The sequence below is a fragment of the Semicossyphus pulcher genome, unplaced genomic scaffold, assembly GCF_022749685.1.
Source record: "Semicossyphus pulcher isolate SPU_LCO1_2020_fin unplaced genomic scaffold, fSemPul1.0.p SCAF_25, whole genome shotgun sequence".
NCBI classification, from domain to species: domain Eukaryota; kingdom Metazoa; phylum Chordata; class Actinopteri; order Labriformes; family Labridae; genus Semicossyphus; species Semicossyphus pulcher.
The window spans coordinates 7,937,657-7,960,823 of NW_027211699.1; the positions used below are offsets into that span (position 1 = coordinate 7,937,657).

The 23,167-nt window shown below is 42.4% G+C and overlaps 1 protein-coding gene across 1 annotated transcript in view; it reads right to left on the reverse strand.

The window, feature by feature from the left end:
- ntn1b (netrin 1b) overlaps positions 1 to 23,167 on the reverse strand; it is a 51,222-nt gene that overhangs the window by 16,331 nt on the left and 11,724 nt on the right. Inside the window, exon 2 of the mRNA XM_069676362.1 lies at positions 4,471 to 4,659. Coding sequence (XP_069532463.1) covers positions 4,471 to 4,659 — 189 coding nt within the window. The remainder of the gene's footprint in view (positions 1 to 4,470; positions 4,660 to 23,167) is intronic.

The window sequence follows — 23,167 nt, forward strand, 5'->3', positions numbered from 1 at the left end:
CACACACCTAATTTACCGGGGAAAAACCCAGGCAAAGATCGTTGCATTTAAGTCCCGCCTCTGACCAGGCAGATAGCCAATCATAAATTAGGATAATGGGGTGGTAAATTAGATTTCAGGGGGCCCATGCCACCCCAGGCGACCCCTGGACACGCCCCTGCACTGATCTAAAGAATAATTCAAAAAATGAAAACGTGCTTTACAAACTCTGCAACATTACAAAACAAATATCTTTCAAACGACGACAGTTTGTCTCCCGCCTGTCCTCTGCTGACTCCACACATTACATACAATAAAACATAATCTTAGCACTTAAACCCAAAGAGAAATCATCCACGTTATGGTGCAGGCTGTGGTTTCCTCTCACAGATGGGGAACTGGGCCTTGGACCAGCATTAAACCTCATTTATATTACACTGCATCCCTCCACCCATAATGAGCGTAGGACTCTTCATTGCGTCTGGAAGCATCTCAGAAGAGTAAATAACCTGATTAATATGGTATTTTATTCTCTCGGCACAGTAAAATGTGTGTGTGTGTGTGTGTGTGAGCAGGCTTTGTGTGATCGGACTGTGTGCTCTGCAGATCTGAGTTTTCAATGTAAAGCTTTTTGGCAAACAGGTCCTATTAACAGGCGAGTGGAACGCACTTCAAAGTCTGTTTAAGCTGTTTGGGGAGATCGCAAATTAAATGTGAGAAATTCACTCAGTGTGTGTGTGTGTGTGTGTGTGTGTGTGTGTGTGTGTGTGCGCAATGCCAAACGTTTACCATAAAGCCAGTGTTTGAAGTGCACGCCCAGCCTCCCTATTAGCAGTTTGAATTTATGGAGCTTCGAGAACATAACAAGACGCTTATTAAATCTTTATTTCTTAAAATAAGCGTTGTTTTTCTGCCACTAGATTAGTATCGTGAAGTCGTCTTCCAAGTGTTCAAAAGAAATCAAACAGTGACGTTTTTAGGGATCCAAATCGTTTCCTCTGAGAGTTTAACACAAGCATGCAGAGAGGGCTGTTTAATGGAACCTATCAATGCAGTAGGTAATCATTATGTTACACAGCTTACTATGAAAATCATGAAGGACGTAAAGATGAAAGAATTCAGTTAAACATTATTGTATAAAAAAACAAACTTTTGGCATGTTGACACTTAAAACTAATTGCACATTATATTATGCGTACGTAAAATCCAATGTTATTAAGTCAGTGCGTAGTTATTAGTTTGCTGACAGACTCAACTTCTTGTTCAAAATCCTGCTGACATTAGCAACAACGCAGGAGACACAAACAATACAACCTTAAAACAAAACTCCACAGGGTGTTGAGTTTGTTGTGTGGTTAACTCCATGTATTTAACTAAGAACAGAAAATAATAGTTGGTTCAATATTTCAGGTTTTAACAGCCTTTAAGCCTATTTTCCGGAAATGAGAAGCTCACAGTTAGAAGGTTCCTGGTTCGAATTCTGTGTGGAGTTTGCATGTTCTCTCTGTGTGTGCGTGGGTTCTCTCCGGGTACTCCGGCTTCGATCCACAGTCCAAAGACGTGCTCGTTAGGTTAATGGGTGAATATAAATTCATGTAGGCGTGAGCGTAAAAGTTTGTCTCCTGTGATTGACTGGTGATCAGTCCAGGCTGTACCCCGCCTCTCGCCCAATGACAGCTAGGAATCGCTCCAGCCCTTAACCAGGGCAACCTCAAAAGTTCCCGATCTTGGAACCCATCAGATATCACCTGAAGATGCTACAGCCCCTCAGAGGGACTTTTTATTACATTATGGCTGGTTTGTAATAATTTTGGTCGGTTGATATATCCTCTGGGAGCAATGGCAAAACTTCCAGGGATTCCAGTGTAGCCAGCGGTAAACGAAAAAGGACTTCTGGTTAAGACTTCCTTTTCCGTGCGCTGCATTGTTTACATTGTTTACAGTCCAACCAGCAACTTGAGAAGCGAGAATGGAGTTGGAGTTAAGAGACGATGTCTAAGAACAGGTTGTTAGCTGCACTTATATGCAGGTATTTGGTCGTTGTCCGATGGGAGCCAGGACAACAGTATGGCCATTGTGTTCTGCCTCTTTTGCTCTCCACCGCCTGCCATCCTGCATACAACAATAGCCTGCTGAAATACAAGCTGACAACTCTACTTGGACAACACCTGAAATCTGGCCTAAAGATTCTGTACTTTTATGCAGAATCTGTTTATAGAGATTAAAAGTCCCAGAATGCATAGCCACAGCCTCTCCGCTTCTGCACAGCGGCTTTAAACTGGACACATTAATTAATTTGCACCAGCAGTGGGGGGCCTGGGTGTTCGAGGGAGTTCGGTGCACTGAACCATGTACCTGCTTCGTCTCTGTGGACTGGCTGTGCCTGGTTAACGGCTTAGACTGCCAAACGTACGAGGGGACGGGGGAAAGAAAACAAACTGTTAGGAGCGAGGGGGGGCGTCCTCTGTGGTTCTCCAAGAGCCGTGTTTACACTGCGCTTGATGAGGGGTGAAGTTGTTAATCTGGGAAATAAAGCATGAGGCATTCTGCGCTGCCACTGGAGACATAGAGAGACGTTTTTTTACTAAACCTCAAACTTTTTATTAGCGGATTGTTGAGAGGACATTTAGTTAGGAGGTAAAGTGCCTACAGCGGGAGGAGGGGGGTGAGGAATGAAAGCAGGCTTCCTCCCGGCCGTGTTGGCACAGTGCTGTATTTCCTGTCCAACAACAGCAGAGCGGGACGGTCGGCTGATTTGAACAATAAATATAAAGGTTTCTAACTGATGTCACATGGCCCTGCTTCTGTCACCTGAGGAGGGAGGCAGCAATCAGACTGTTTGGGTTTGATCCCTGAGCCCCTGAGCTGCATGGAGGCGTTCATCTTCAGATTACTGATTAAGCTGTTAGAAAGAGTTTAGAGGGATCTATGGATGATCATTCGGCAAAATAAAAACCTCTCTGCACCCGGAGAGGTCTTTGTTTTGCTATTGTTAATCAGGTTTGGACCGGATTCGATCACAGCGTGTCCAGGTCCATCTGACACAGCCACCCCTGAGGGTCTGCTGCTAACGTTAGCTTAGCTTGTCTGTGAAGACCCTCAGTCATCCAAAGATTAATCCAAAAGGCGACTGGACTTGGTGGAAGTTCTTGAAGACGTTTCACCTCTCATCTGAAATGCTTCGTCAGCTCTAATCTGACTGGTGGTGGGAGCAAGAAATAAAAGCCTCTGTAGGTCATTAGTCATTAGTATGACAGTTGCCTTTTGGATTAAGTTTAGAGTTAGCTTAGCTTAGCTAGTCTAGGATTCCTTCAGTTGAGGAGGTTTATCAGAAGCCGTATTTTAATAACAGATCTCCTGCCGTGATCTCCTCCTGAGTTATTCTAGTTTAGTTATGTTTTTGTATTTCGGGGTTCAGATGTTGTTTCCTGTTTTACCTGTTCTGTGAGTTCTGGTTGTTTAGTTTTGTCTTTAGTTTATTCCGTGTTAGATCACTTCCTGTTTTACTTTGTCACCTTGTCTCTTGTGTTCGTCCGCTTCCTGCCTTTGTGTTTCCTGCTTGTTTATGTGCCCTGATTGTTTTCACCTGTGTGTGATTAGTCTCACCTCCTGGTTTATTTAGTCTTTGTGCTCCCCTGTCTCAGTGCTGGTTTCATTGTCGCGTTACCTGTGGAACCTTTGTCATCCTGACCTATGAAGCCGTCTTTCTGTGGATTTACCTGTTTCCCCGTGGCTCCCTGTGATTATGATTGAGCTGTTGGTTCTTTTTTCTTTTGGATTTATTTTACCTGGACACTTTCTAAGTAAGCCTTTGTTGTTCTGTCTTTAGTTTATTAAACTTTATATCTCAAGTCTGCATCTGGGCCCTTTAAACCGTGACACCTGCTTTGCATAAGAAAAAAACTGCTGATTAAAACCAATACAAACACTTAATAAATCAGATTTACGTTCAAATCTGTGTTTTTCAGATGCTCTTCTGCAGCGTAATAGAGATATGTCCAGTTTAACTTCTCCTAATGAGATTTGTAGTAATTCTAAGATGCATTTATTTATTTATGTTCTTGTAAAACTAGATAATAAATATTTTTTCAATGTATGTGAGCACACTTGTCACAGGTACAGATATGAGCAGGTAGAGTGGCTGAGTGACAGGAGTTTGTTTGCTCAGAGTCTCAGCGCCGCGTTTTCCTCCCTGAGGTGCTGCGAGACAGAAGGAGCTCAGCTTTTGTCTCCCCGCACATTAATCCTCGACGTATGTGCTCGCACCTGCGTGTTTTTCAGTGCCTGTGAACTATTAGCCGGTTGTTTCCACCGCTCTGTTCAGCGGATCAGCTCGCACCTCTGTCCTGTTTGTTATGTTTGTCTCGTCAGGGATCCACAGAGAACCCAACAGCTCGGGAGCTGCACGGGTCAGATCGCACACACAGAGACAGGTGTTGATTGAAATGCACAGGTAACACAACAACATCCAGCCTTCTCACGTCCCGTTACCTTTACAAGCTCTGCGGTGAGAGATGGACTTGGTCATGTCTCTGTAGTAGCCCTCCTTGCAGTAGTGGCAGTGGCGCCCGGCCGTGTTGTGACGACAGTTGAGACAGACGCCGCCGCTCCTCCGGCCCGACAGCTTGTACAGCTCCATGTTGAAGCGACAGCGGCGGGCGTGCAGGTTGCAGTGGCATGCTGGGTAAAAAGAGAGAGAGAGAGAGATGCTGAACTGTGACCATGACATTTTGCTGATCAGTGAGCTGTAATTCCTTTAAGTGAAATAAAACACTATAACCTTTATTTAGAGAGGGCTTTTCAAAACCCAACTTACAAAGTGCTTCACAAACAGGCAGGTCATAAAATCTCCTGAGCCAAGGTGTTCAAAACATGTAATCCTGATCGCTTAGCACCTTACTTTTGACCTGGTTTTTCAAAGTAAAACGGATTCTAAAATGATAGTAAATGGACTGTACTTATAAAGCACTTTTCTAGTCTTTGCGACCACTCAAAGCTGATTTTACACTACATGTCTCATTCACCCATTCATTCACTGACGGCAGAGGCTGCTACGTAAAGTGCCCAACTGTCAATCATCTGAGGTTCAGTGTCTTGCCCCAGGTAGCCTGAGGGAGCTGGGGATCGAACCTCCGACCTTCCAGTTAAAGGACGACCGACTCTACCACTGAGCCACAGCCGCCCCTAAAGATACAGATTTTTCAACATAACCAAATCCGGATCATCAGTGCTCTAAATGGGACTACATACTTTGTCCACAGGGGGCGCCAAAGTCCACACACAATGAAAGTTCCTTCAAGCTGCTTTAAATTAAATATTTTGTCTGTTATTGATTTGGTCGATTATTTTACGGGGACAAAATCCTTTATTTTTTTACAATCCTATGGTCTATTTAGTTCCTAAATAAAATACAATGCCTGCAGTATAAACTACACTGTAGAAATATCTTATTTCACCAATTTAAATGTTTTATTAAATTTTGTTCCTGAAATCCAGCCTGAAGTTTTATTAAGGAGGGACTTAAAACATACTTTTATATTTTAAGTCCCATTTTTGTCGTGTGGAATCCACAAAGCTCCAGTTTGCTAATGTTTATGTTTTCCTGGTTCCATAGTCCCCCAAACACTGAGACTCAGAAACCAAAAGAAGTTTCATTTAGCCTCAAAAAGTGCAGTTTTTCTCAGCTCATAAAAACACAGGACATTCTGGAAACATGAGTTTTTTATCTGACAGTTATGAACTTGTGCTGCAGAGCCAGAAGTATTGGGTCGAGATCCTGAGAAAACAATTGACTGAGTCTGCTGTGAGAAAAATGGAAACGTCCTCGTTCAGGCTCGCTCTCCCCTGGCCACCTGCTTGTGAATTTAACCTTTGACCCCTGCTGATGTCAGGCAGGAAAACTTTCTTCCGCTCTCCCACACATCTGAGGGACTGTTGATTTATTGTCATTGCTATTTTCACTCTTTAATATTGACCCCAGGTCCCTATTTCTCACGCACTTATGTGCTGCTTAAATATCCGGCTTTTAGTAAGTTTTCTGCCTCCTGAACCCTGAATTGATCAATATTAAAGATGTTCCTAAAGTCATTTGATTAATAATATACTCAATAGATTGTGTAAAATATTTAAATGAACCATCAACTCATGAACTATAAAGAAAGTATCATGACAGTGTTTTTAACTTTTAGCCATCAGCATATCTTCTTTCTCTCTTAAGCTAGCAAGCTCAACAAATGCTACCAGTAATGTAGCCTTTTAGCTCATGTTAGCAAGACCAGCAACAATGCCAAAGTAATTATGAATAAACCAACTTAAACCCAAAATAAAACTTAAAGCTACTAAACCACAGTGCACTTTATTTAGCTTAACTAATCAACTGCTAACTAGCTAGGCCGGGCTAATGAATGAATTGTTAGCTAGCTCATATTAGCTTGACCAACCACGCCACAGAGAACATTTCTTTTTCTTTCTGCTCTTCACAGACCTGAGGATTTTATTTTAAATGAAAACACTTGAGATGTAACTCTGAGTTAACAAGCTACTGTTAGCTGTGCTCATTATTACCAACTCTTCACTTGAATGCAAAGTGAAAATCTAAGCTAACCAGAGGCCAATCTGACTAGCCAGCTAGCTAAGTAGTACAGTATGTCTTTTTTTAGCTAAGTAAATATATTACCCCTTTCCCACCTAAAATTAGTGTGTTGACGCAGGTTTTTTAGACCTGGGCTGAATGCAGGTTGTAGCATTTCCCACTAAGCAAAAAGTGACGGGTGTTCGCAGGTTTTTTGACCAGTGAGATAGCGGCTTAAGATAGCAGTTCCTATGTCTGTGTTTATTTACAACAACAGTTAAATTGTTGACTCACAATCACATTGTAATTGGTGTTGCTTTGAATAACAAGAGCTAAGTGGCTAAATCTTAAAGAAATTAAGTTTCAGTTGTTGAGAGCAAATCTGCACCTCAATATGCTGCTGTAACTAGCTTAAAACACAGACTATTAGCATGTTAGGGGATTATTTAGCACCCATTTTATTTCCCCCCATCCACTTTTTTCTTTTATAGGCTCAGTTTTTTGATGGTCATAAAAACATAATTCTGGGGTTTTGGACCTTTTTGCATTACTTCCTTTCACACAGCAGATTTTAGACATTTACTGTTATCTGCTAGCTGGGCCTCAACTGCGCTCTGTCTCTTTAAGAGGCTGGGCATGTGTGATTGACTGAAAGTTAAGTGAAGTTAGAACACCACTGTGAAGAAAAATAAAAATGTATTCGTTAAATTATTTTACAAATCATTGTGCCTTTATGTTTTGCTAAATGTATTCATAGTTTGTTGTCACAAACTTGTCACTTTTTTGAGTGTCACTCTGAGCAGCCCTCACACTTCCTCACATCTCTAATCTCTCCATCAAAGCGCTCGTGTTAATGTTTTTACGGGGGGATGTGGGCGATAAGACCCTCACATATGCTCTACCTTCATCAGCGGCCTGAATCACGTACGAACCGACTCACACCTGCCATCAGAGACCGAGCTGGCAGGTGGTGTGGATTCAGAAACTCTCTTTCTGTATGGGGGGCCCAGACACGCAAACACACACACACACTTACACACAAAAACACACGTAGAGGTGTTTGGCAGCTGTCACAGGCTTATCGACCACACTTCCCTCCCCAGGGACGACCTAACACACACTGCACCGAGCTTTAAAGACACACACACTTCTCCCTTTCCCTCTTTACAGCTCTCTTATCCCAGATGTTATCTCCACTTAAGGGCGGTGTGACGGAAAATGCACCCGGCTTTTTTCATGAATATGAAATTGAACGCTCCCCGATGCCGGTTCTGTGGTTTCATCTTCATAAATAGTCAATCAGCCGTGTTTATTGTTACGCTGCAGCCTTCATTCAAAGCACACAATTAATTTGGAATAATACAGCCACAAATAAGCGGGCTGACAGCATCATTTCTGGTGTCTGAAGATGAAATCAGTGAAAGGTAAAAATGCGCTTTATCGTACGTGTGCAAGAGCATCATGGGATTAATGAGCGCAATCTCCACAGCTGTCTGCAGGTCCTTCTAATGAGCGCTGTGCTATCTCATACACACATCCACGCTCTGCTCACACACTCACAAAGAGCCGGAGCGCTGATAAGAAGTGTTTAGAGCGACAGGATCCAAACGGCCCTTCAAACATCCGTCACATGTTTGTTAAATAACTGAATGTATATATAAATGAAACCTTTAGAGAACTTTAACGTTGGCCTCATATAAACATTTTTTCTATCGACAGAACACATGACAGCTCCCTAAAAGTGAAGCCAAACCCTCTCTATCGCCCCCTGCTGACTGGCTGCAGTATAGGTCATAAGCCCCGCCTCCTCCATGTTAACAGATGGGACATGAATCAAACTATAAAATCAAAATACACGTCAAATACATTTTTTTGTCATTACAGTTAGTTCTTATCATGCTGATTTATGTCCAAATGTTCATTTTTCTGACACTTTTAATTGCTGTAAAAAGGGGGTGTGGCCTCATGATTGACAGCTCTGTTAACAAATCGGGCTCCTGCAGCATTCTGTTCCCGAGTCACAAACAGACAGATCATAAAGTTATCAGGATTTAATAGAAATTAGATTTCAATACAGTTTAGCCAAAAATTAGGAAATAGTAGACGATTTAAAATAAATAAAATATGCTTAAAGATCTTTAAACTTCTGGTAATATGATCACATATTGATCGCAGCCCCTTAATTTAATTGAAACAAAATCGTCCCCTGGCAGACTTTGTGATATCGACAAATATTGCACTTTTGTCATAAAAAGTTCTTAAAGTTGTGACCTTCCGTCCTTACATCCGGGTAAATATTTAGACGTCTCCGCTCGCTTAGTTAACAGTCCAAACACCTTGTATCGTTCCCTTTGTGTTCAGGTGATAATTTAATAGAGTTCATGTAGTTCTTCTTGTGTCGTGCACTTTTACTACAAACCCTAGAAAAACTAATAACAGTCTTGTGTAAATAAAAGACTGTTTTGTTTCTCTGTATTCCCAACACTCAGTGAAAGATATTGTGTTTGACATGTGTGTCTCCTCCTCTCAGTGTGAGGAAGATAAATGTATCTGGACCACAGGAAATAATGTGTTTTCACTTTTTTGTGAGCAGTAGCTTGTTTGGAATAAATGAAAAGAGTAGAATTGAACAAAGACGAGCTTATTTCCACAAACTTAAACCTTCAAGCAACAAAAGAATGAGGACATATGTAAAATGTGTTGTGTTGAGGAATGTCACTATTGTGCTGAAAAACTAAATTGAAATGTGAAGTATGAGGTGAGTTTATGAAGCTGTGATTACTGTGATTTTGTTCTGGACACCGTGTGGAACAAGGTGTCGTTCCCCGCTCTGCTTTCATTCTGTTTTAAGGGCCCACTTTACAGCTTCGTGTTTCCAATCTATTTCTGTTCAAGTGTTGAATCCATCAGGCCTCAGCGAAGGAAGCGCTCGTGGTGGGTGTGCATATAGTGAGAAAATTACGCCTCCCACAGCTCGGCGGAGGCGGCTTTCTCGCTCCGTCTGCAGAGACGAGCACACTTCAGAAACAATCAAACGTCTGAACACGATGATTTTTCTAATGAAGTTTGGTTACAGATGCTTCAAGCTGAAGAAATGTACCAACTCTGTCAACCCGGCACGTAAAGTTTGGTGTGATGAGCGCTGAAAAGAATTTCCCGCTTCTTTACAGACGCAGAAATTCCAGCGCGGTTGTTGTTTATTCAGGACCAATTACTCTCTCACTGCGTTTAATCCTCGCTCATATCACAGCTGGTGACGTGAGCCAGATCAAACAGAGTCTGTGACAGCCTGTGATCTGTCCGCTCACTGATCACAGACACATATTTTCCTGACAACAGTTTGTTTAGTGTTGGGATAACGTACAGACCAGGTATCAGTCTGTGCCGCGTGCTTTCACATGCTGCTGAAGTTACATCAAATATACTTGACACTGCAGAGCATATAGAGATTACACAATGCTTGTGTAACACCTGTGTTGTATGTGGGTGATGTGGAGAAGAGTCAAAGAGTTCTTTATTCTCCAAGAGGTGGATACGCACTTTTTATTTAGCTGTATTTAATCTAAACATACCCCGCCGCTCATATTAGCTTTGATTTAACTTAACCAGTAAAGAAAACACAGTCCAAAGCTCTTTAGCAAACTCAGCTGACGCAGATGCATCAAAAATCTCCTCCATACTGATTTATTGATTACTTATGGTATTATTTAGTTCAGTGGCGCCCCCTACAATTTTTTAAATGTTCAGCCCCCGCAGCGGGTTAAACCTAGACCTATGAAATCAGGAACACATATGAATGATGCCTCGACCTACAAAAATGCCTCTCGGACCCATATTGTCAAACCAACAGGAAGTCCGCCATTTGAATTCTGTTGTCAAAAAACAGTACGTTTTGCACCATTTCCACTCCTCCTGGGGCTTTCATCAGATCCACCTCAAATTTGTCCAGCATACAGAGGAGACATTAACGATGAAAAGTTGTCAAAAACTTTTACACAACTCGAACGCTGTGGCCATGGCGGCTCGTCAAAGTGCCATGTCTCGCCATGAAACAGGAAGTTGCTGTAAGTCAATCGTACAGGGTCCTATCTGCCTTAAACTTGTTTGATATAAGTCCCTGCCTGACCACTCCTACATGTTAAAAATCAGTGTTTGTCAGAGCGCCACCTACTGGTACGAGGTAGTAAGCCTCATGTGACATGCATCCATTGCTTTACTGGGATTGTCACTGTGTTGTCTACACTTGATTGAACAATTAGGAGCCAGTTTCACTGTTTCGTGTCTGTTAAACACACTGCGACTGCCCCACATGTTGGTCTGCTTAACACAGAATTTACACTGTGTTGCCAACACTGTCCGCTGTCTCCAGAACACGGCAGATTTGAGAGTAGCTTCCACTGTTCTGTCTCTGATCACCACAACGTGGCTGCAGGTCGCTCTGTGACTGCAACACGCCCCGACGTGCACATGGGTGCGAGGGCCCGTTCATCGCCGCTTACGTTTAATTTATGTATTTATTAAGAAAGTTGTCTGTTTGGGCGCTGGTTACGCTTATTGATTAGAGCATGTGCCCCGTGTACAGAGACTCAGTCCTTGACCGACGGCCCGAGTTAGACCTTAACCCTCGGCCCTTTGCTGCATGTCATCCCCACTCTCTCTGCCCTCATTTCCCACTCTATCCAGTGAAGGCAAAAGGCCTACTTATATCAGCCATTTATTAAGATTAGGTACTGCAAAGAAAGAATCAAACATCTCGTGTTATAAAGACCTCACAGATCATACTCCATAACAATAGATGGCACAAACATATAATAATACTGGACGGCTGGAAGTAAATCGTAGATGATTTCTGCTGTGAACATTCATAGAAAGGTGCCATCGGCTGCAGTGTCTCTAACAGGCTGCATGGAGACTCATCTTTATTGAGACCAACACTCGTTTCCGTCGCACGGCATTCGCAGACTCTCTCTGACGAATCACGTCTGACTCAGTAACGCACGGATATAAAAAAAACAACGATCCGGCGCGTTTGAAACAATAAATATTTCAATCACGCATCGCTGCAGCAGCTGTGATTTATACGAAGACGAGGCTCCAGATGAAAGATCGGTTTACAGCTTTTTTTCTGAGCTGCTTTTGATGATTTCAAAAATGTAAACAGTGAAAGAAAAAGAGCTGGAGCTGTTACAGGGAGCAGGTGTAAGTCCTGCTTCATCAATAACAACCCCGTCACCTCCGTAAACAAATAAAGCATCAAAACATGAAACAATATGAGAATCATTTAAAGACCCGTTTCTTTGATCAAGTGGAAGAAGGGACGGCATGGTGAAGACAAACAAAGCAGCAGGAACCTGCTGAGTCAGTGAAAGTTACGAGTTTTAATGAGACGCACATTAGAGGATGTTTGAAAGATGATTGCTGCACCTGTCTTTGTGCTGAGCTTTTAGACTTTTCTATCGCGTCATACCATCGATGTATTTCAGATTTCCTCTGTTGTCCCTCTAGGACAGGAAGAGGCGAACATCAAACACCACAAAACATCAAACGACGGTAAATATTAAAACCAGCCCTGCTGACCAACAGGCCACAGTTAACAACAAGACCAGGTCAAAACCTGTGTGGCTGACCGCATCAGGTCAAAGTGTGCTTTTGTGGTTAAAAGCACTGTCCTTATGAGGCCGATGACGACATGTTTGAAAGCAGGTGGACGTAGGTGAGGACAGCGGACAAGCAGCCTCGCCTACTCCCCAAACAAAGTATCCAGAGCCGTATAGTATGTTCGGGGAGTAGGCGGGGCTGCTCGTCCGCTGTCCTCACCTACGTCGGCAGCGCGCACCTGCTTTCAAACACGTTGTCATCGGCCTCATAAGGACAGTCCTTGTAACACATACAAGCCACATACGAGGTTTTGACCTCGTCTTGTTTCTTCTTCTGTGGGAAATGTTTACAACAGCTCCCTTTACGATGTCTCTGAACCTTCTTGTTAACATCACACAGCCCATAAAGCGCTGTGTTTATGATTTTTGTGTGGAAAATATACATATGTTGAAATCACGTGTTAGTGTAGACGGGATGTAACCCACCTGCAACATGATTTTGGAGAAATGTCGCTACAATCATCACTTTCATCAACCGTTCAACGCTAAAATGAACAAATGACGCGCTGAGGATTTAACCGCGTTTTCGCCGGTTGAAACAGAGTTAAAAAGGTCGTCCTGATTTCACCCTTTTTAAAACCACAAATCAACATTGAAAACTTCTCACATGTAATTCCTTTGACAGAATATGCTATTGAAAGTGCTACACATGGACCAAACAGTGTGATTCCACCACACGTTTAAGTCTCCTGTATCCGGGACGTCATGCTGCTATAGAGAGACCACTTTGAACCCAACCGCTCTGCACCAGTAGCCGAAGACTTCTTGTTCTGCTGATTTAAAGTTGTGTTTGTGTGTTTGGATCTATGTGTGAATGTGTGCTTTCCCCGTGACACTGTGTCTGCACAGAGTGTGGGAATGAGTCTCTCCCCTCGCCTTGTCTCGCCGTGCAGCATGCGGTGATGTCATGGGGGGCGTTCCCTTTTCTTTATGAGCGCGGCTCTGTGATCTCTGGTGGAGATCAATTAGCTGAGCAATCAGCCCGCCCCGCGCTTTGTGTGAGTAACTGCTCGTAAACCGTTCGGTTGCCTGGCGAACGGGGGAATGCACCGCCGCAACATAAACAGCCACCCAAGTACGCCTGGAAAAAATACTACTGCAGACTCCTTCTCAGCGCGGCACACTGTGTGTCGTTAGGTAATGCAGTATGACATCATCCCACGCCGAGTCATTTAAGATTAGCTGGTAATAATGTGTGTGGGTTTCAGTAATGAGCTGTTAGTGGTGACTCTGTGAAGAACAGTAGTTCTCTCTTACAGGCTTTAAAGAGGCCAGGATGATCTGCGTTGACCTTACTGTCAGTGTAGGCTAATAGCAGTCAGAGATAATGTACAGTGAGCTGGTGTTTATTCAGCTATAACAACCTGCTCCCTGTACATTATCACGGTTATTAGACGGCCATCTAATTTGACACCAGATTTGATTTAAAAATGTCTCTTTCACAGTGTCAATATGAACAATTAACTCTGTAGCCTTCTTAAAATTAGCCTATTTAGCTGTTTAACTCATATTTAACTGAATATCTCAATGACGGTGAAGTGAGACAAGGTGAACAGGGCCACACAAATCAGAATGGCAAGAAATTGATGTTCTCTGCCTCATTATTGTCAGAGTCTGCTGCCTTTCTTTTCATTTTACCAGTGTTTCAAAACCACCATAGCCCATACAGTTTTGTGTTTACATTATATCTTCTTCAAATTAATCATCTAGCGCCTTGTTTTTCTTTTCTTTTCGGCCATAGTGTCAACAGGCACATGAATATATTATTATGAATGAGCTGAGGTTAAATGTTCTGGAAATCTGGTTGGATCAGGTCTGTGTCCCTTGCAACAGTTTGTTCTTTACAGCGGCGTTCTGATATACAAAAATATCAGACTTTAGAATGTTGTGATTAACCAATCAGAATCGAGCATTCAACACAGCTGTGTAATAACATTCTATAATATCATGCCTTCACAATTTATATGTAAAAAGTACTGCGTCACATCCCCCATGTAAGCCCTGACTGATCTTAACCACAAGCCCTTTTACACACAAGAAAAAAGAGCTGACATTTTGTAATTGTGCAATCAGTTACGACCACAGTTCTTCACTTCCAAGTTCTAAGCAGCTGCTGCTCGGCGGTGCCAATGATAACACATTCGCTCTTATGAATAATAATGCATAATGGCCAGCATATCTCAGCCCATTTATCCTCTTGTTGCAGGGTTTGGGAGCAGTCCAGGGGAGGCGGAGGTGGTCGACTGTTGGTTCAGTTTGCTTGAACTTCTGCCATGTAAGTGCAACAATCTGTGTAGGATCTTTGTTGCATGTCACCCATTTGTTTCTAAAACTCATTTGTGTTGTTTTTCTTCGACTCTTGTTAATTAAAGTAGAAACTAACCATTTTCACATGGCAGCCGTGAAGCTCAGGATGGGAAAGTCAGATGCTGTTATAATGTCATTCTGCTGTGTTCCAGGTTGTAATTCTCTCTGACCAGTCGTTATCACCTCACCGCCTCCAAATTAATCAGCAACTAAAAAGACTGAATATGTAAAATCAGAAAAAAACAAACATGTTTGATAACCCATTACCTATTATCAAACAACTGCTATTAATAGCATTCAGTCGACTCCTAGCTAATATCACCTTTAGCTCGGGAGGGGCTGAACGCTAACATCTTTTGAAAATGTTAAGCTACAAAAGCAGAGGCATAAACAGACGTACATTTCTAAAAGCAAAATATTTGATAACCCATTAGCTACCATCAGACAACAGCTAAGGTTAGCAGTCAACCACTTCCTTGCTAACATTACTGTTGGCACCTTTGCTATTGTATCGTAGAACACAATCATAAGGATATCTTAGCATTCAGCCACTTCTTAGCTAACAGTTATATTAGCTAGGCTTTCTGAAGGTGTCATGAGATACAATAGGAAAGACACAAAAAGGCTTACTCTTGTAAAAACAAGATATTTGATAACCAATTAGCTACTAACAGACAACAGCTAATGTTAGCAGTCAACAACTTCCTTGCTAACATTACCGTTACCGCACCTTTCCTATTGTAATCATAAGGATATCTTAGCATTCAGCCACTTCTTAGCTAACGGTTATATTAGCTAGGCGGTGGCTGAATGCTAACATTGCCTTTTGAAAGATACAAGAGTCAAGACATAAACAAACTTAACTTTGTAAAAACAACATATTTATTAACCCATTAACTACCCTCAGACAACAGCTAAGGTTAGCATTCAACCACGTCCTTGCTAACATTACCCTATCCTATTGTATCCTACAACACAATCAAAAGGTTATGTTTGCATTCAGCCACTTCCTTGCTAACGGTTATACTAGCTAGGAAGGGGCTAAATATGCTAACATTAGTAGTTGTCTGATTGTTGCTAATTATCAAATATATAGTAGACACAGCAAGACTGGAAATAAATAGCAGCCAATGGGACAAAGGAAGGCACAAAGAAGAGGGGGAAATAAGAGCATGCATTTTAATGTTAGCTTTTCCTCTTCACATCAGAGGTCATGTGTTTGAAGTAACAATCAGCCAATTCTTGAATGGACTCACTTTATCAAACACAAGGTTTGGAGGAAACAAGATTGTGCTTAACATGACTAATTAAAGCATAAAGCTGATTGATTGGTGACGCTGGTTGGCAGGAGCTTTGGGGCGTTGACTACTTCCTCTTTACTCTGTGTGTGCGGTGTATGTGGTTTGTGTGCAAACAGACATGCAACTGCGTCAGCAATAACACGCCTGCTGTGACTGTTGTTATTCTCTTGAGCAATAATCTCATAACAGTTTATTTATTTCTGATGTGTCTGTGTGTGTTTGTGTTTGATGCCTCTGTATATTTCTCTTGATAGCCCGGAGTGCTCTCCCAGTGTAGGTGTGGAAATGGGCTGACTGGAGTGCTGCTCCTTTCCTTCCTTGAGTTTATTTCCTCAAGTTTATGGGAGAGGTGATGAAAAGGTCCTGAGTCATTAAGCTCGATAAGCAAATTCTGTTCTCTCTGTTCTGCTTCTAAAGGAAGTCTGAACTGTGTGTGGTTAGGTGCACTACATAGATACAGAAAGGTTTTAAGCAGTGGTTCAAGCTTCCTTTTTCTTCTACAGACACACTGCACCTCACTATTTAACAGCTTATCACTCGCTTTTAAGCAACAATTTGAACTTCTTATCCATTACTTTATTATTATTATTTCATTACTATTTGAACTGGTATCCAAGACTTTTAGCTGTATTTTAACCATTTAGCAACTATTTTAGCCTACTACTTCAGCAGCTTATAAATCCCTTTTCGCTAACTATTTCAACTGTTACTTTTAGCTAACTATCAAAACCTGTTTTTAATACTTTTAGCTAACTGTTTCAACGGGTATCTAAGACCTTCAGCTAACTATTTGAACTAGCATACATACATTTAATTGTGATAACTTATCCAAGTCTTTAAGCTATCAATTTCAACCATCTGCAACTATTTCTACTTCTCATGCATGTCTTCTAGCTAACTATTGGAACTGTTTATTTAATACTTTTAGCTTACTATTTTAACTGTTATCCAACACTTTTAGCTAACTCTTGGAACCCAATACTTTTAGCTAACTCTTAAAAGCCAATACATTTAGCTAGCTTTTAGGAGCCGATACTTTTAGCTAACTCTTAGAAGCCAATACTTTTAGCTAGCTCTTAGAAGCCAATACTTTTAGCTTTTTAGAAGCTGATACTTTTAGCTAACTCTTAGAAGCCGATACTTTTAGCTAGCTCTTAGAAGCCAATACTTTTAGCTAGCTCTTAGAAGCCAATACTTTTAGCTTTTTAGAAGCTGATACTTTTAGCTAACTCTTAGAAGCCGATACGTTTAGCTAACTCTTAGAAGCCAATACTTTTAGCTAGCTCTTAGAAGCCAATACTTTTAGCTTTTTAGAAGCTGATACTTTTAGCTAACTCTTAGAAGCCGATACTTTTAGCTAGCTCTTAGAAGCCGATACTTTTAGCTATCTCTTAGAAGCCAATACTTTTAGCTGACTCTTAGAAGCCAATACATTTAGCTAAATCCCTAGACCCATCACTTTTACTTAACTATTTTAACTGTTATAAATACTTTTAGCTAACTATTTGAAGTGTTATCCTTTACCTTTAACTTCTTCATTATACTTTAAAGTTAACATTTTCTACATCCAATACTTTTAGCTTAGAAGCCAATACTTTAATCTAACTCTTGTTTACAGTATGTTTAATAATCTATTTAACCATTTATCCACTGTTTTAGCTAACTTTTTGAACTGCTTCCTCAATTATTAGCCAACTATTTCAACTGTTATCTAAAACTTTTATCTAATAATTTGCAGTAAATACTTTTAGCTAGCTATTTGAAGTATTGTCCTATTCTTTAAGCAGACTATTTAGCTTTTATCCAATATGTTTAGCTGTCTATTAATACATTACTTTTGGCTAACTATTGCAAATGTTATTTAATACTTTTAGCTAAGTCTTAGAACCGGATACTTTAAGCTTGCTATTTGAAGTGCTAGCTTAGAGTATTGAGTCACTTAGTTTATAGTCCTACCTAATTTTTTAACCATTATTATCCAATACTTTAAGCTCACTATTTTAACAGCTACCTAAGTCCAACATGTGTAGCTATGAATTTCAAACATTTATCCACTATTTTAGCAAAATATTTAAACTACTTTTGCATTACTTTTAGCTTACAATTTGTACCGTTCATCTTCTACTTTTTCCTGATAATAACGAGACTTGTTGCTTGCTTTTTGATATAGATTATATTTATTTAAATTTTTTTCTTTTTCGATAGTGACAGCTGACTAAGCTCTGTCTCTCTTTACGCACATTTTCTTTATCCCACCTTATAAATAAGTCCACTAGGCATTCATATCCCATTATTGTGGCAACATTTCTTCTGAGGGTGTCATTTCAAAGATCCTTGAAGTTTTCCATCACCTTTACAAGTTTACTCACAACTTAAATTGGTGGAAAAGGTGGTACGACAGATGACAGGTATGCTCTAAAACTTGTGAGTAGTGCGGTCTCTCGTGGCACCATGATGTTTCTGCACAGATTCTACCCTTTGAACCAACTTGTCTCAAACATTGTAAAATGCTAACTCCTTTTGTCTTATGAGTAATTTGGATAAAAGGGATTTTGGTTTGAGTGTTGATACAATAAGGAGACATCTGAAAACCGCCCACTTATACTATCTGTAATCACTAACTTGAGGCTGACCTGAATAGTTTTGTCAAAGTCGGGAGCTTGGATTTACAGTAAACCTGAATGCAGCATAATTGAGCTCTTGGTCAGAGGGGACGTTCTCCAGACTAAACCTGTATGAAATATCTAAACAGGGCCAGGTTGCTGTGGGACTCGGCGTTAGGCCAAGGTCCAAATCTTCCCCACAGAGCAGGGAGATTATTTTAACACTCTGGCACGTGCACTCTCCGCTGTGTTTCCCCGTGCAGAGGGAATAAAGGAGGCAGGAAGCCAGTATGTTGTAAATCATAAGGCTGAGGTGACAATCCATCCTTCTTGTGGGATGTTTATTGTGCTTTTCTCCCCTTTTCTCTAAGGGCCTATTTATAACAAACCACATCCCAGTGTCAGGAATATCTCTCCTGTGGGTTTTTAGATTGCATCAAAACATTTAGGGGGGAATTCACTGAAGGATTGTGCGGCTTTTGCGCCCGCAAAACCGGTGCAAATGACACAAAAAGACCTCGTTCTCCAAGCACACTCAGAGGGTTGAATGCACCACAAAGTGTGCTGCAGAGCAAACAGCGTCTCTGTGCTCCGGTGCTGTTTGCACGTATTTAAATGAGTCATTATGCCGACATTTGAGGCAAATTTGGCCACTTTCTATGTAAATGAGCCTCGTGGCAAAAAGCACCTAATTCACAAATGTCAGCGCTCACAGCAGAAACAATCTAAAAACAATCTGTCAACAATACTCATAATTATTATCAGTATCAATCAGTCCAGGGCTGTGCGAGGCTCAACGTCGGCACACGGGCCACTTTGGAGCCGTTACGCAGGACGGGGATTATTACACGGACGAGCTGAAAAAAATGAAGCTGCGTTACAGACGGTTAAACTAGTAAACACTAAACTGTTAAAGAGCTGCTACGTGCTCATCATCGATCTGTGCGTGCAGTTGAGATCAGTCAGTGTGGAGCTCAACTGAGAGCGCAGCACGGCGCAGCAGAGAGCGGAGGTGCAGACAGCTTCTCTCCACAATCAAAGAGCAAACTGCTCAGATCTGCAAAACTTTATGGGCGTGTTTGCGCTTCAATATCATCACTGTAATTTGCTTTGTGAATCGGACCTTGAGACGGAGCAGATAGCGGGGGCAAATGGTGCACAATTTATGGAGCTGCAAGCAGCCCCAATTCATTCTTAGTGAATTCCCCTTCAAGTTGTTTTCCAATTGTAATCATTACAGAGTAGTTGCACTAATATTGTGTTGATGTCGACCTGCTCTGTTTCTTTCTGCCCTCCCATCCGTAGGGCTCTGAGGGGGTCCGTCGTGCCCGTGTGCTACGGCGGCGCTCCAGTGAAGCTTCCCCAAAACACTGACTGCAAGAAGTTTGACCTCTCCAAGTCCAAGCATCATTATCATCAATCTCAATAATCAATAATATGTTAAATCGCATCCTGTTGAAGGTGTGGTCCCTGCCAGTGAAAATGGTGTTAAAGCAAGTGTTCAGTTCGCCTCAGGAAAAGCACACTTCCTCTCCACAGGGAGGAAAAGGTGAGGGAATTAAAGGATTGTTTTAATGGAAACGCTGGGAGGTCGTTGTAAAGGTTCTCTGCCTCGTGTTCATGTTCATCACAACGTTTGTTCTGGTTGCTAGGTGGCTCCCAGGACACGGTGCTGAGCTGAAGAGGAAAAGGCTTGGTTTCTTCCTGAAGCAGACCGACAGCTGGCGATCTTAACAGGAACACTGTGAACCTTTAACTGCAGAGGTAAGGAGTCAAATAAAATCTATAAACACCAAATATCAATGTGCACTTTACGAGGTGAATCACTGGACCTTTAAACGCACCGTGAGGAGTTTTCAACCGGTCGTGAACAGACAGACACAGAAATTAACACTTTACAAGACTTCTGTCCTCGCTGAACCAGGAAGTCAATCAGACATGTATCTTTTACTCATCGACACAGTGTGACAGGATGATTATCTGGTATTTTCAGATCAGTTCGTGTCGCTTCAGAACATTAAAACCTGCAGAAACAGAGCAGCATCGTCTGACGGCTGTGAGGTCATTCTTTTCCTCAGTGGGAACCAGATACTGCACGTTATCTCCGACTCACTATCATGAGAAAGTGACTGTCTGTGTAAACAAACCACATGGCACATATTCACACACATACACATGGATGCATGCGCTGAGCTTTTCCATGTTTCCCTCTCGGCGGTTAAACTTTTCCTGCAGGCAGAGACGGGAGGAAACCGCCCGATGTCCGTCTGAAAGCTCGTCAGAGAGGAAGGAAGTGACTCTCTGCTGCGAGCGTGTGAAGGAGCTGTGACCTGGACGAGAGAGGAGAGGAGGGTGGGAACAGGCGGCCTGCTCCGTCTACATCCAGACTGAAGAGGAATGGAGGAGCATCTTTGAATCTGATACATGATGTATGAACTGCTGGATACCAGGTTCTGAACTGATTCAAGTGCGATGACTTAAAGAATAATATCTGCACACGACTAACCCTGGAGATATACTTGCTTTTTAACCTGGCGTTCGCGTACACAACCAGCACGAACGTAATTGTTCACATACTTGTCTATGCACTAAGCGTGTTACTGGAGGAAACCTCTAGAGGGCGCACCAGAGAGCTCAGGCTGTATGCAACAACCATATGTGCGGGATGTAAACAACAGACGACACTTAAGGAGGTTACTGTGATGATCATTCTGAGATCACAGCAGAAACAGCTTCTGTGTGTTCAGTGGACAGAACCGTCTGCTCCGTCCCCGCTCCATCTCGCCAACATGTTCCTCCGTGCTCGGACGCAACACTCCCGGACGTGTTTCCACGTCGACTTCTAAAACAGAACTTATCTGTCTGCAGCTGTTTGACAGGCATGTTTGTCTCTGTGCAGCGGCAACGACACATCGCACAGATGTGGATCATTGTGGACCTGGTCTATCAGCTTGTCTTGAAAACTTCCTGCCTTTGTTGTCCCTGGCTGTGTTCAAAATGCCGTACTGTATACTACATACTACATGCTATATACTGCACACTGCGTTCAGCGGTAGTATGGAGGAGCTTTTCAAATTCATTTAGCAGTATGCTATGCCAGGAGGAAGTAAACAATCACCGCCGCTTCTTTAGCTATAGCGCCCCCTTCTGCTGTCCGTCATTTCAACTGCCGTTGTGACATTCCAGCGCTTTGCATTGTGGGATACAGGAGGCGTGGACTGGTCCGATGCACACTGGACATGTTCTCCGAATCAGTACAACATCCAGGTATTTTTGGCATACTGCACATTTTGGAGGCAGCCATCATGCGCACATGTAGTTAATGCAAATACATCTCCGGCTCTACACCACCTGTATGATGTGATATGATTTCTATAATCTCTAATTTTGGTGGTTTGACAGTCAACACTGAGAACGAACATAAGATGATCATCAGTGGAGAAGGCTCCGAGTTTTTACTGGGAGACAAAAACTCCTCAGGACGTCATGAGAGTCTACGATCCGAGCTGCTGCCAGCTCTGAAGCTCGTTGTTCAGTCAGGATCCCGACAATGTTAATCGCTTACAAGGTTTTTAAAGGCAGCCGAATTATCCACAGAGGTGCCCTCTTTTACAAATCAAAAGGAATCAGTGATTAAAACGAATAAAACATTGAATAAAGAAGTTGAAAATCAGCGTTTCTCAGATGCTCCTCCAGCGGCTCTGCGGGCTGCGAGCTGAGCTGCCAACAAGTTTAGCTCATTAGCTGACTGAAATCCATCATCCTGTTAAATTATATACATTCAAAAACAATGGCCATGTGACCTAAAACACAAAGAAAGTCGTGGCTTGGAAATGTTTTCACAGGTAAAATATGAGACTCAGGTCGGCTGATGTCGCCATTTACCTGGACTAAAAAGAACCCCAAACTATTAGAAACCTCCCTAAGACATCAGTCAGGCCTCCTGCAGACTTACTGTAAGTGTAATTCTGATAATAATCACGACTTTATTCAGCTGCCGTTGATCCAGTTGTCGGTTGTTGCTTTTGTCCTCCAGTAAAAAGACGCCTGTGTCGACAGCACAGCAGGGAGGATGCGACCAGCCAAAGGAGCTTACGCCTCCACTGCAGAGTTCCTTAATGCTCTTTGGGGGGAGGAGGGGGGAGCAGGGGGAGTGGCACAGGGGGTAAGTCGGGAAAGTGACACTGAGGAAGTGTGTTGTGTGTGGGCGTACAAACGGCGCTGTCACTGAGCTGGCTGTGTCGGGTGGCGGAGCAGCGGGGGAGCTGGCCGGGGGTCTGAAGCTGAGCTGCGGAGCGTGTCACTCCGCTGGCCCATTAATCATTCCCAGCCTGCCCCGCTCCAGCGCCTCAAAGGGGCTCGATGCGCACGCACTAGGTGGTCCTGATGCCACCCTGAGAGCCCCGGCAGTCGGCTGCATGTAGACAGACGGTGGACACAAAGACACATACGCACCAACATGTGCATCTATTTCATGTTGGCTCGGTGAACAATAAGGCGCCCCATGAACAAACTCAAACAAACAGCAGGAAAACAAACAATTTGATCCGTCGCAGCCACTCAGGATCAACTTCATACGTCAGTCAGTGTCGTCTGTTCTGCGCAGACAAACAGAGATAAGGCCGGAATAATACCATCACATATTAAAAGTCAAAGATCAGACAAAAGATGTCTCTGTTGGTATCAGTCATACAAAAGGTACAAATGTTTCCTGCTTGGAAAAATATGAAATAATATCTTCACAACATA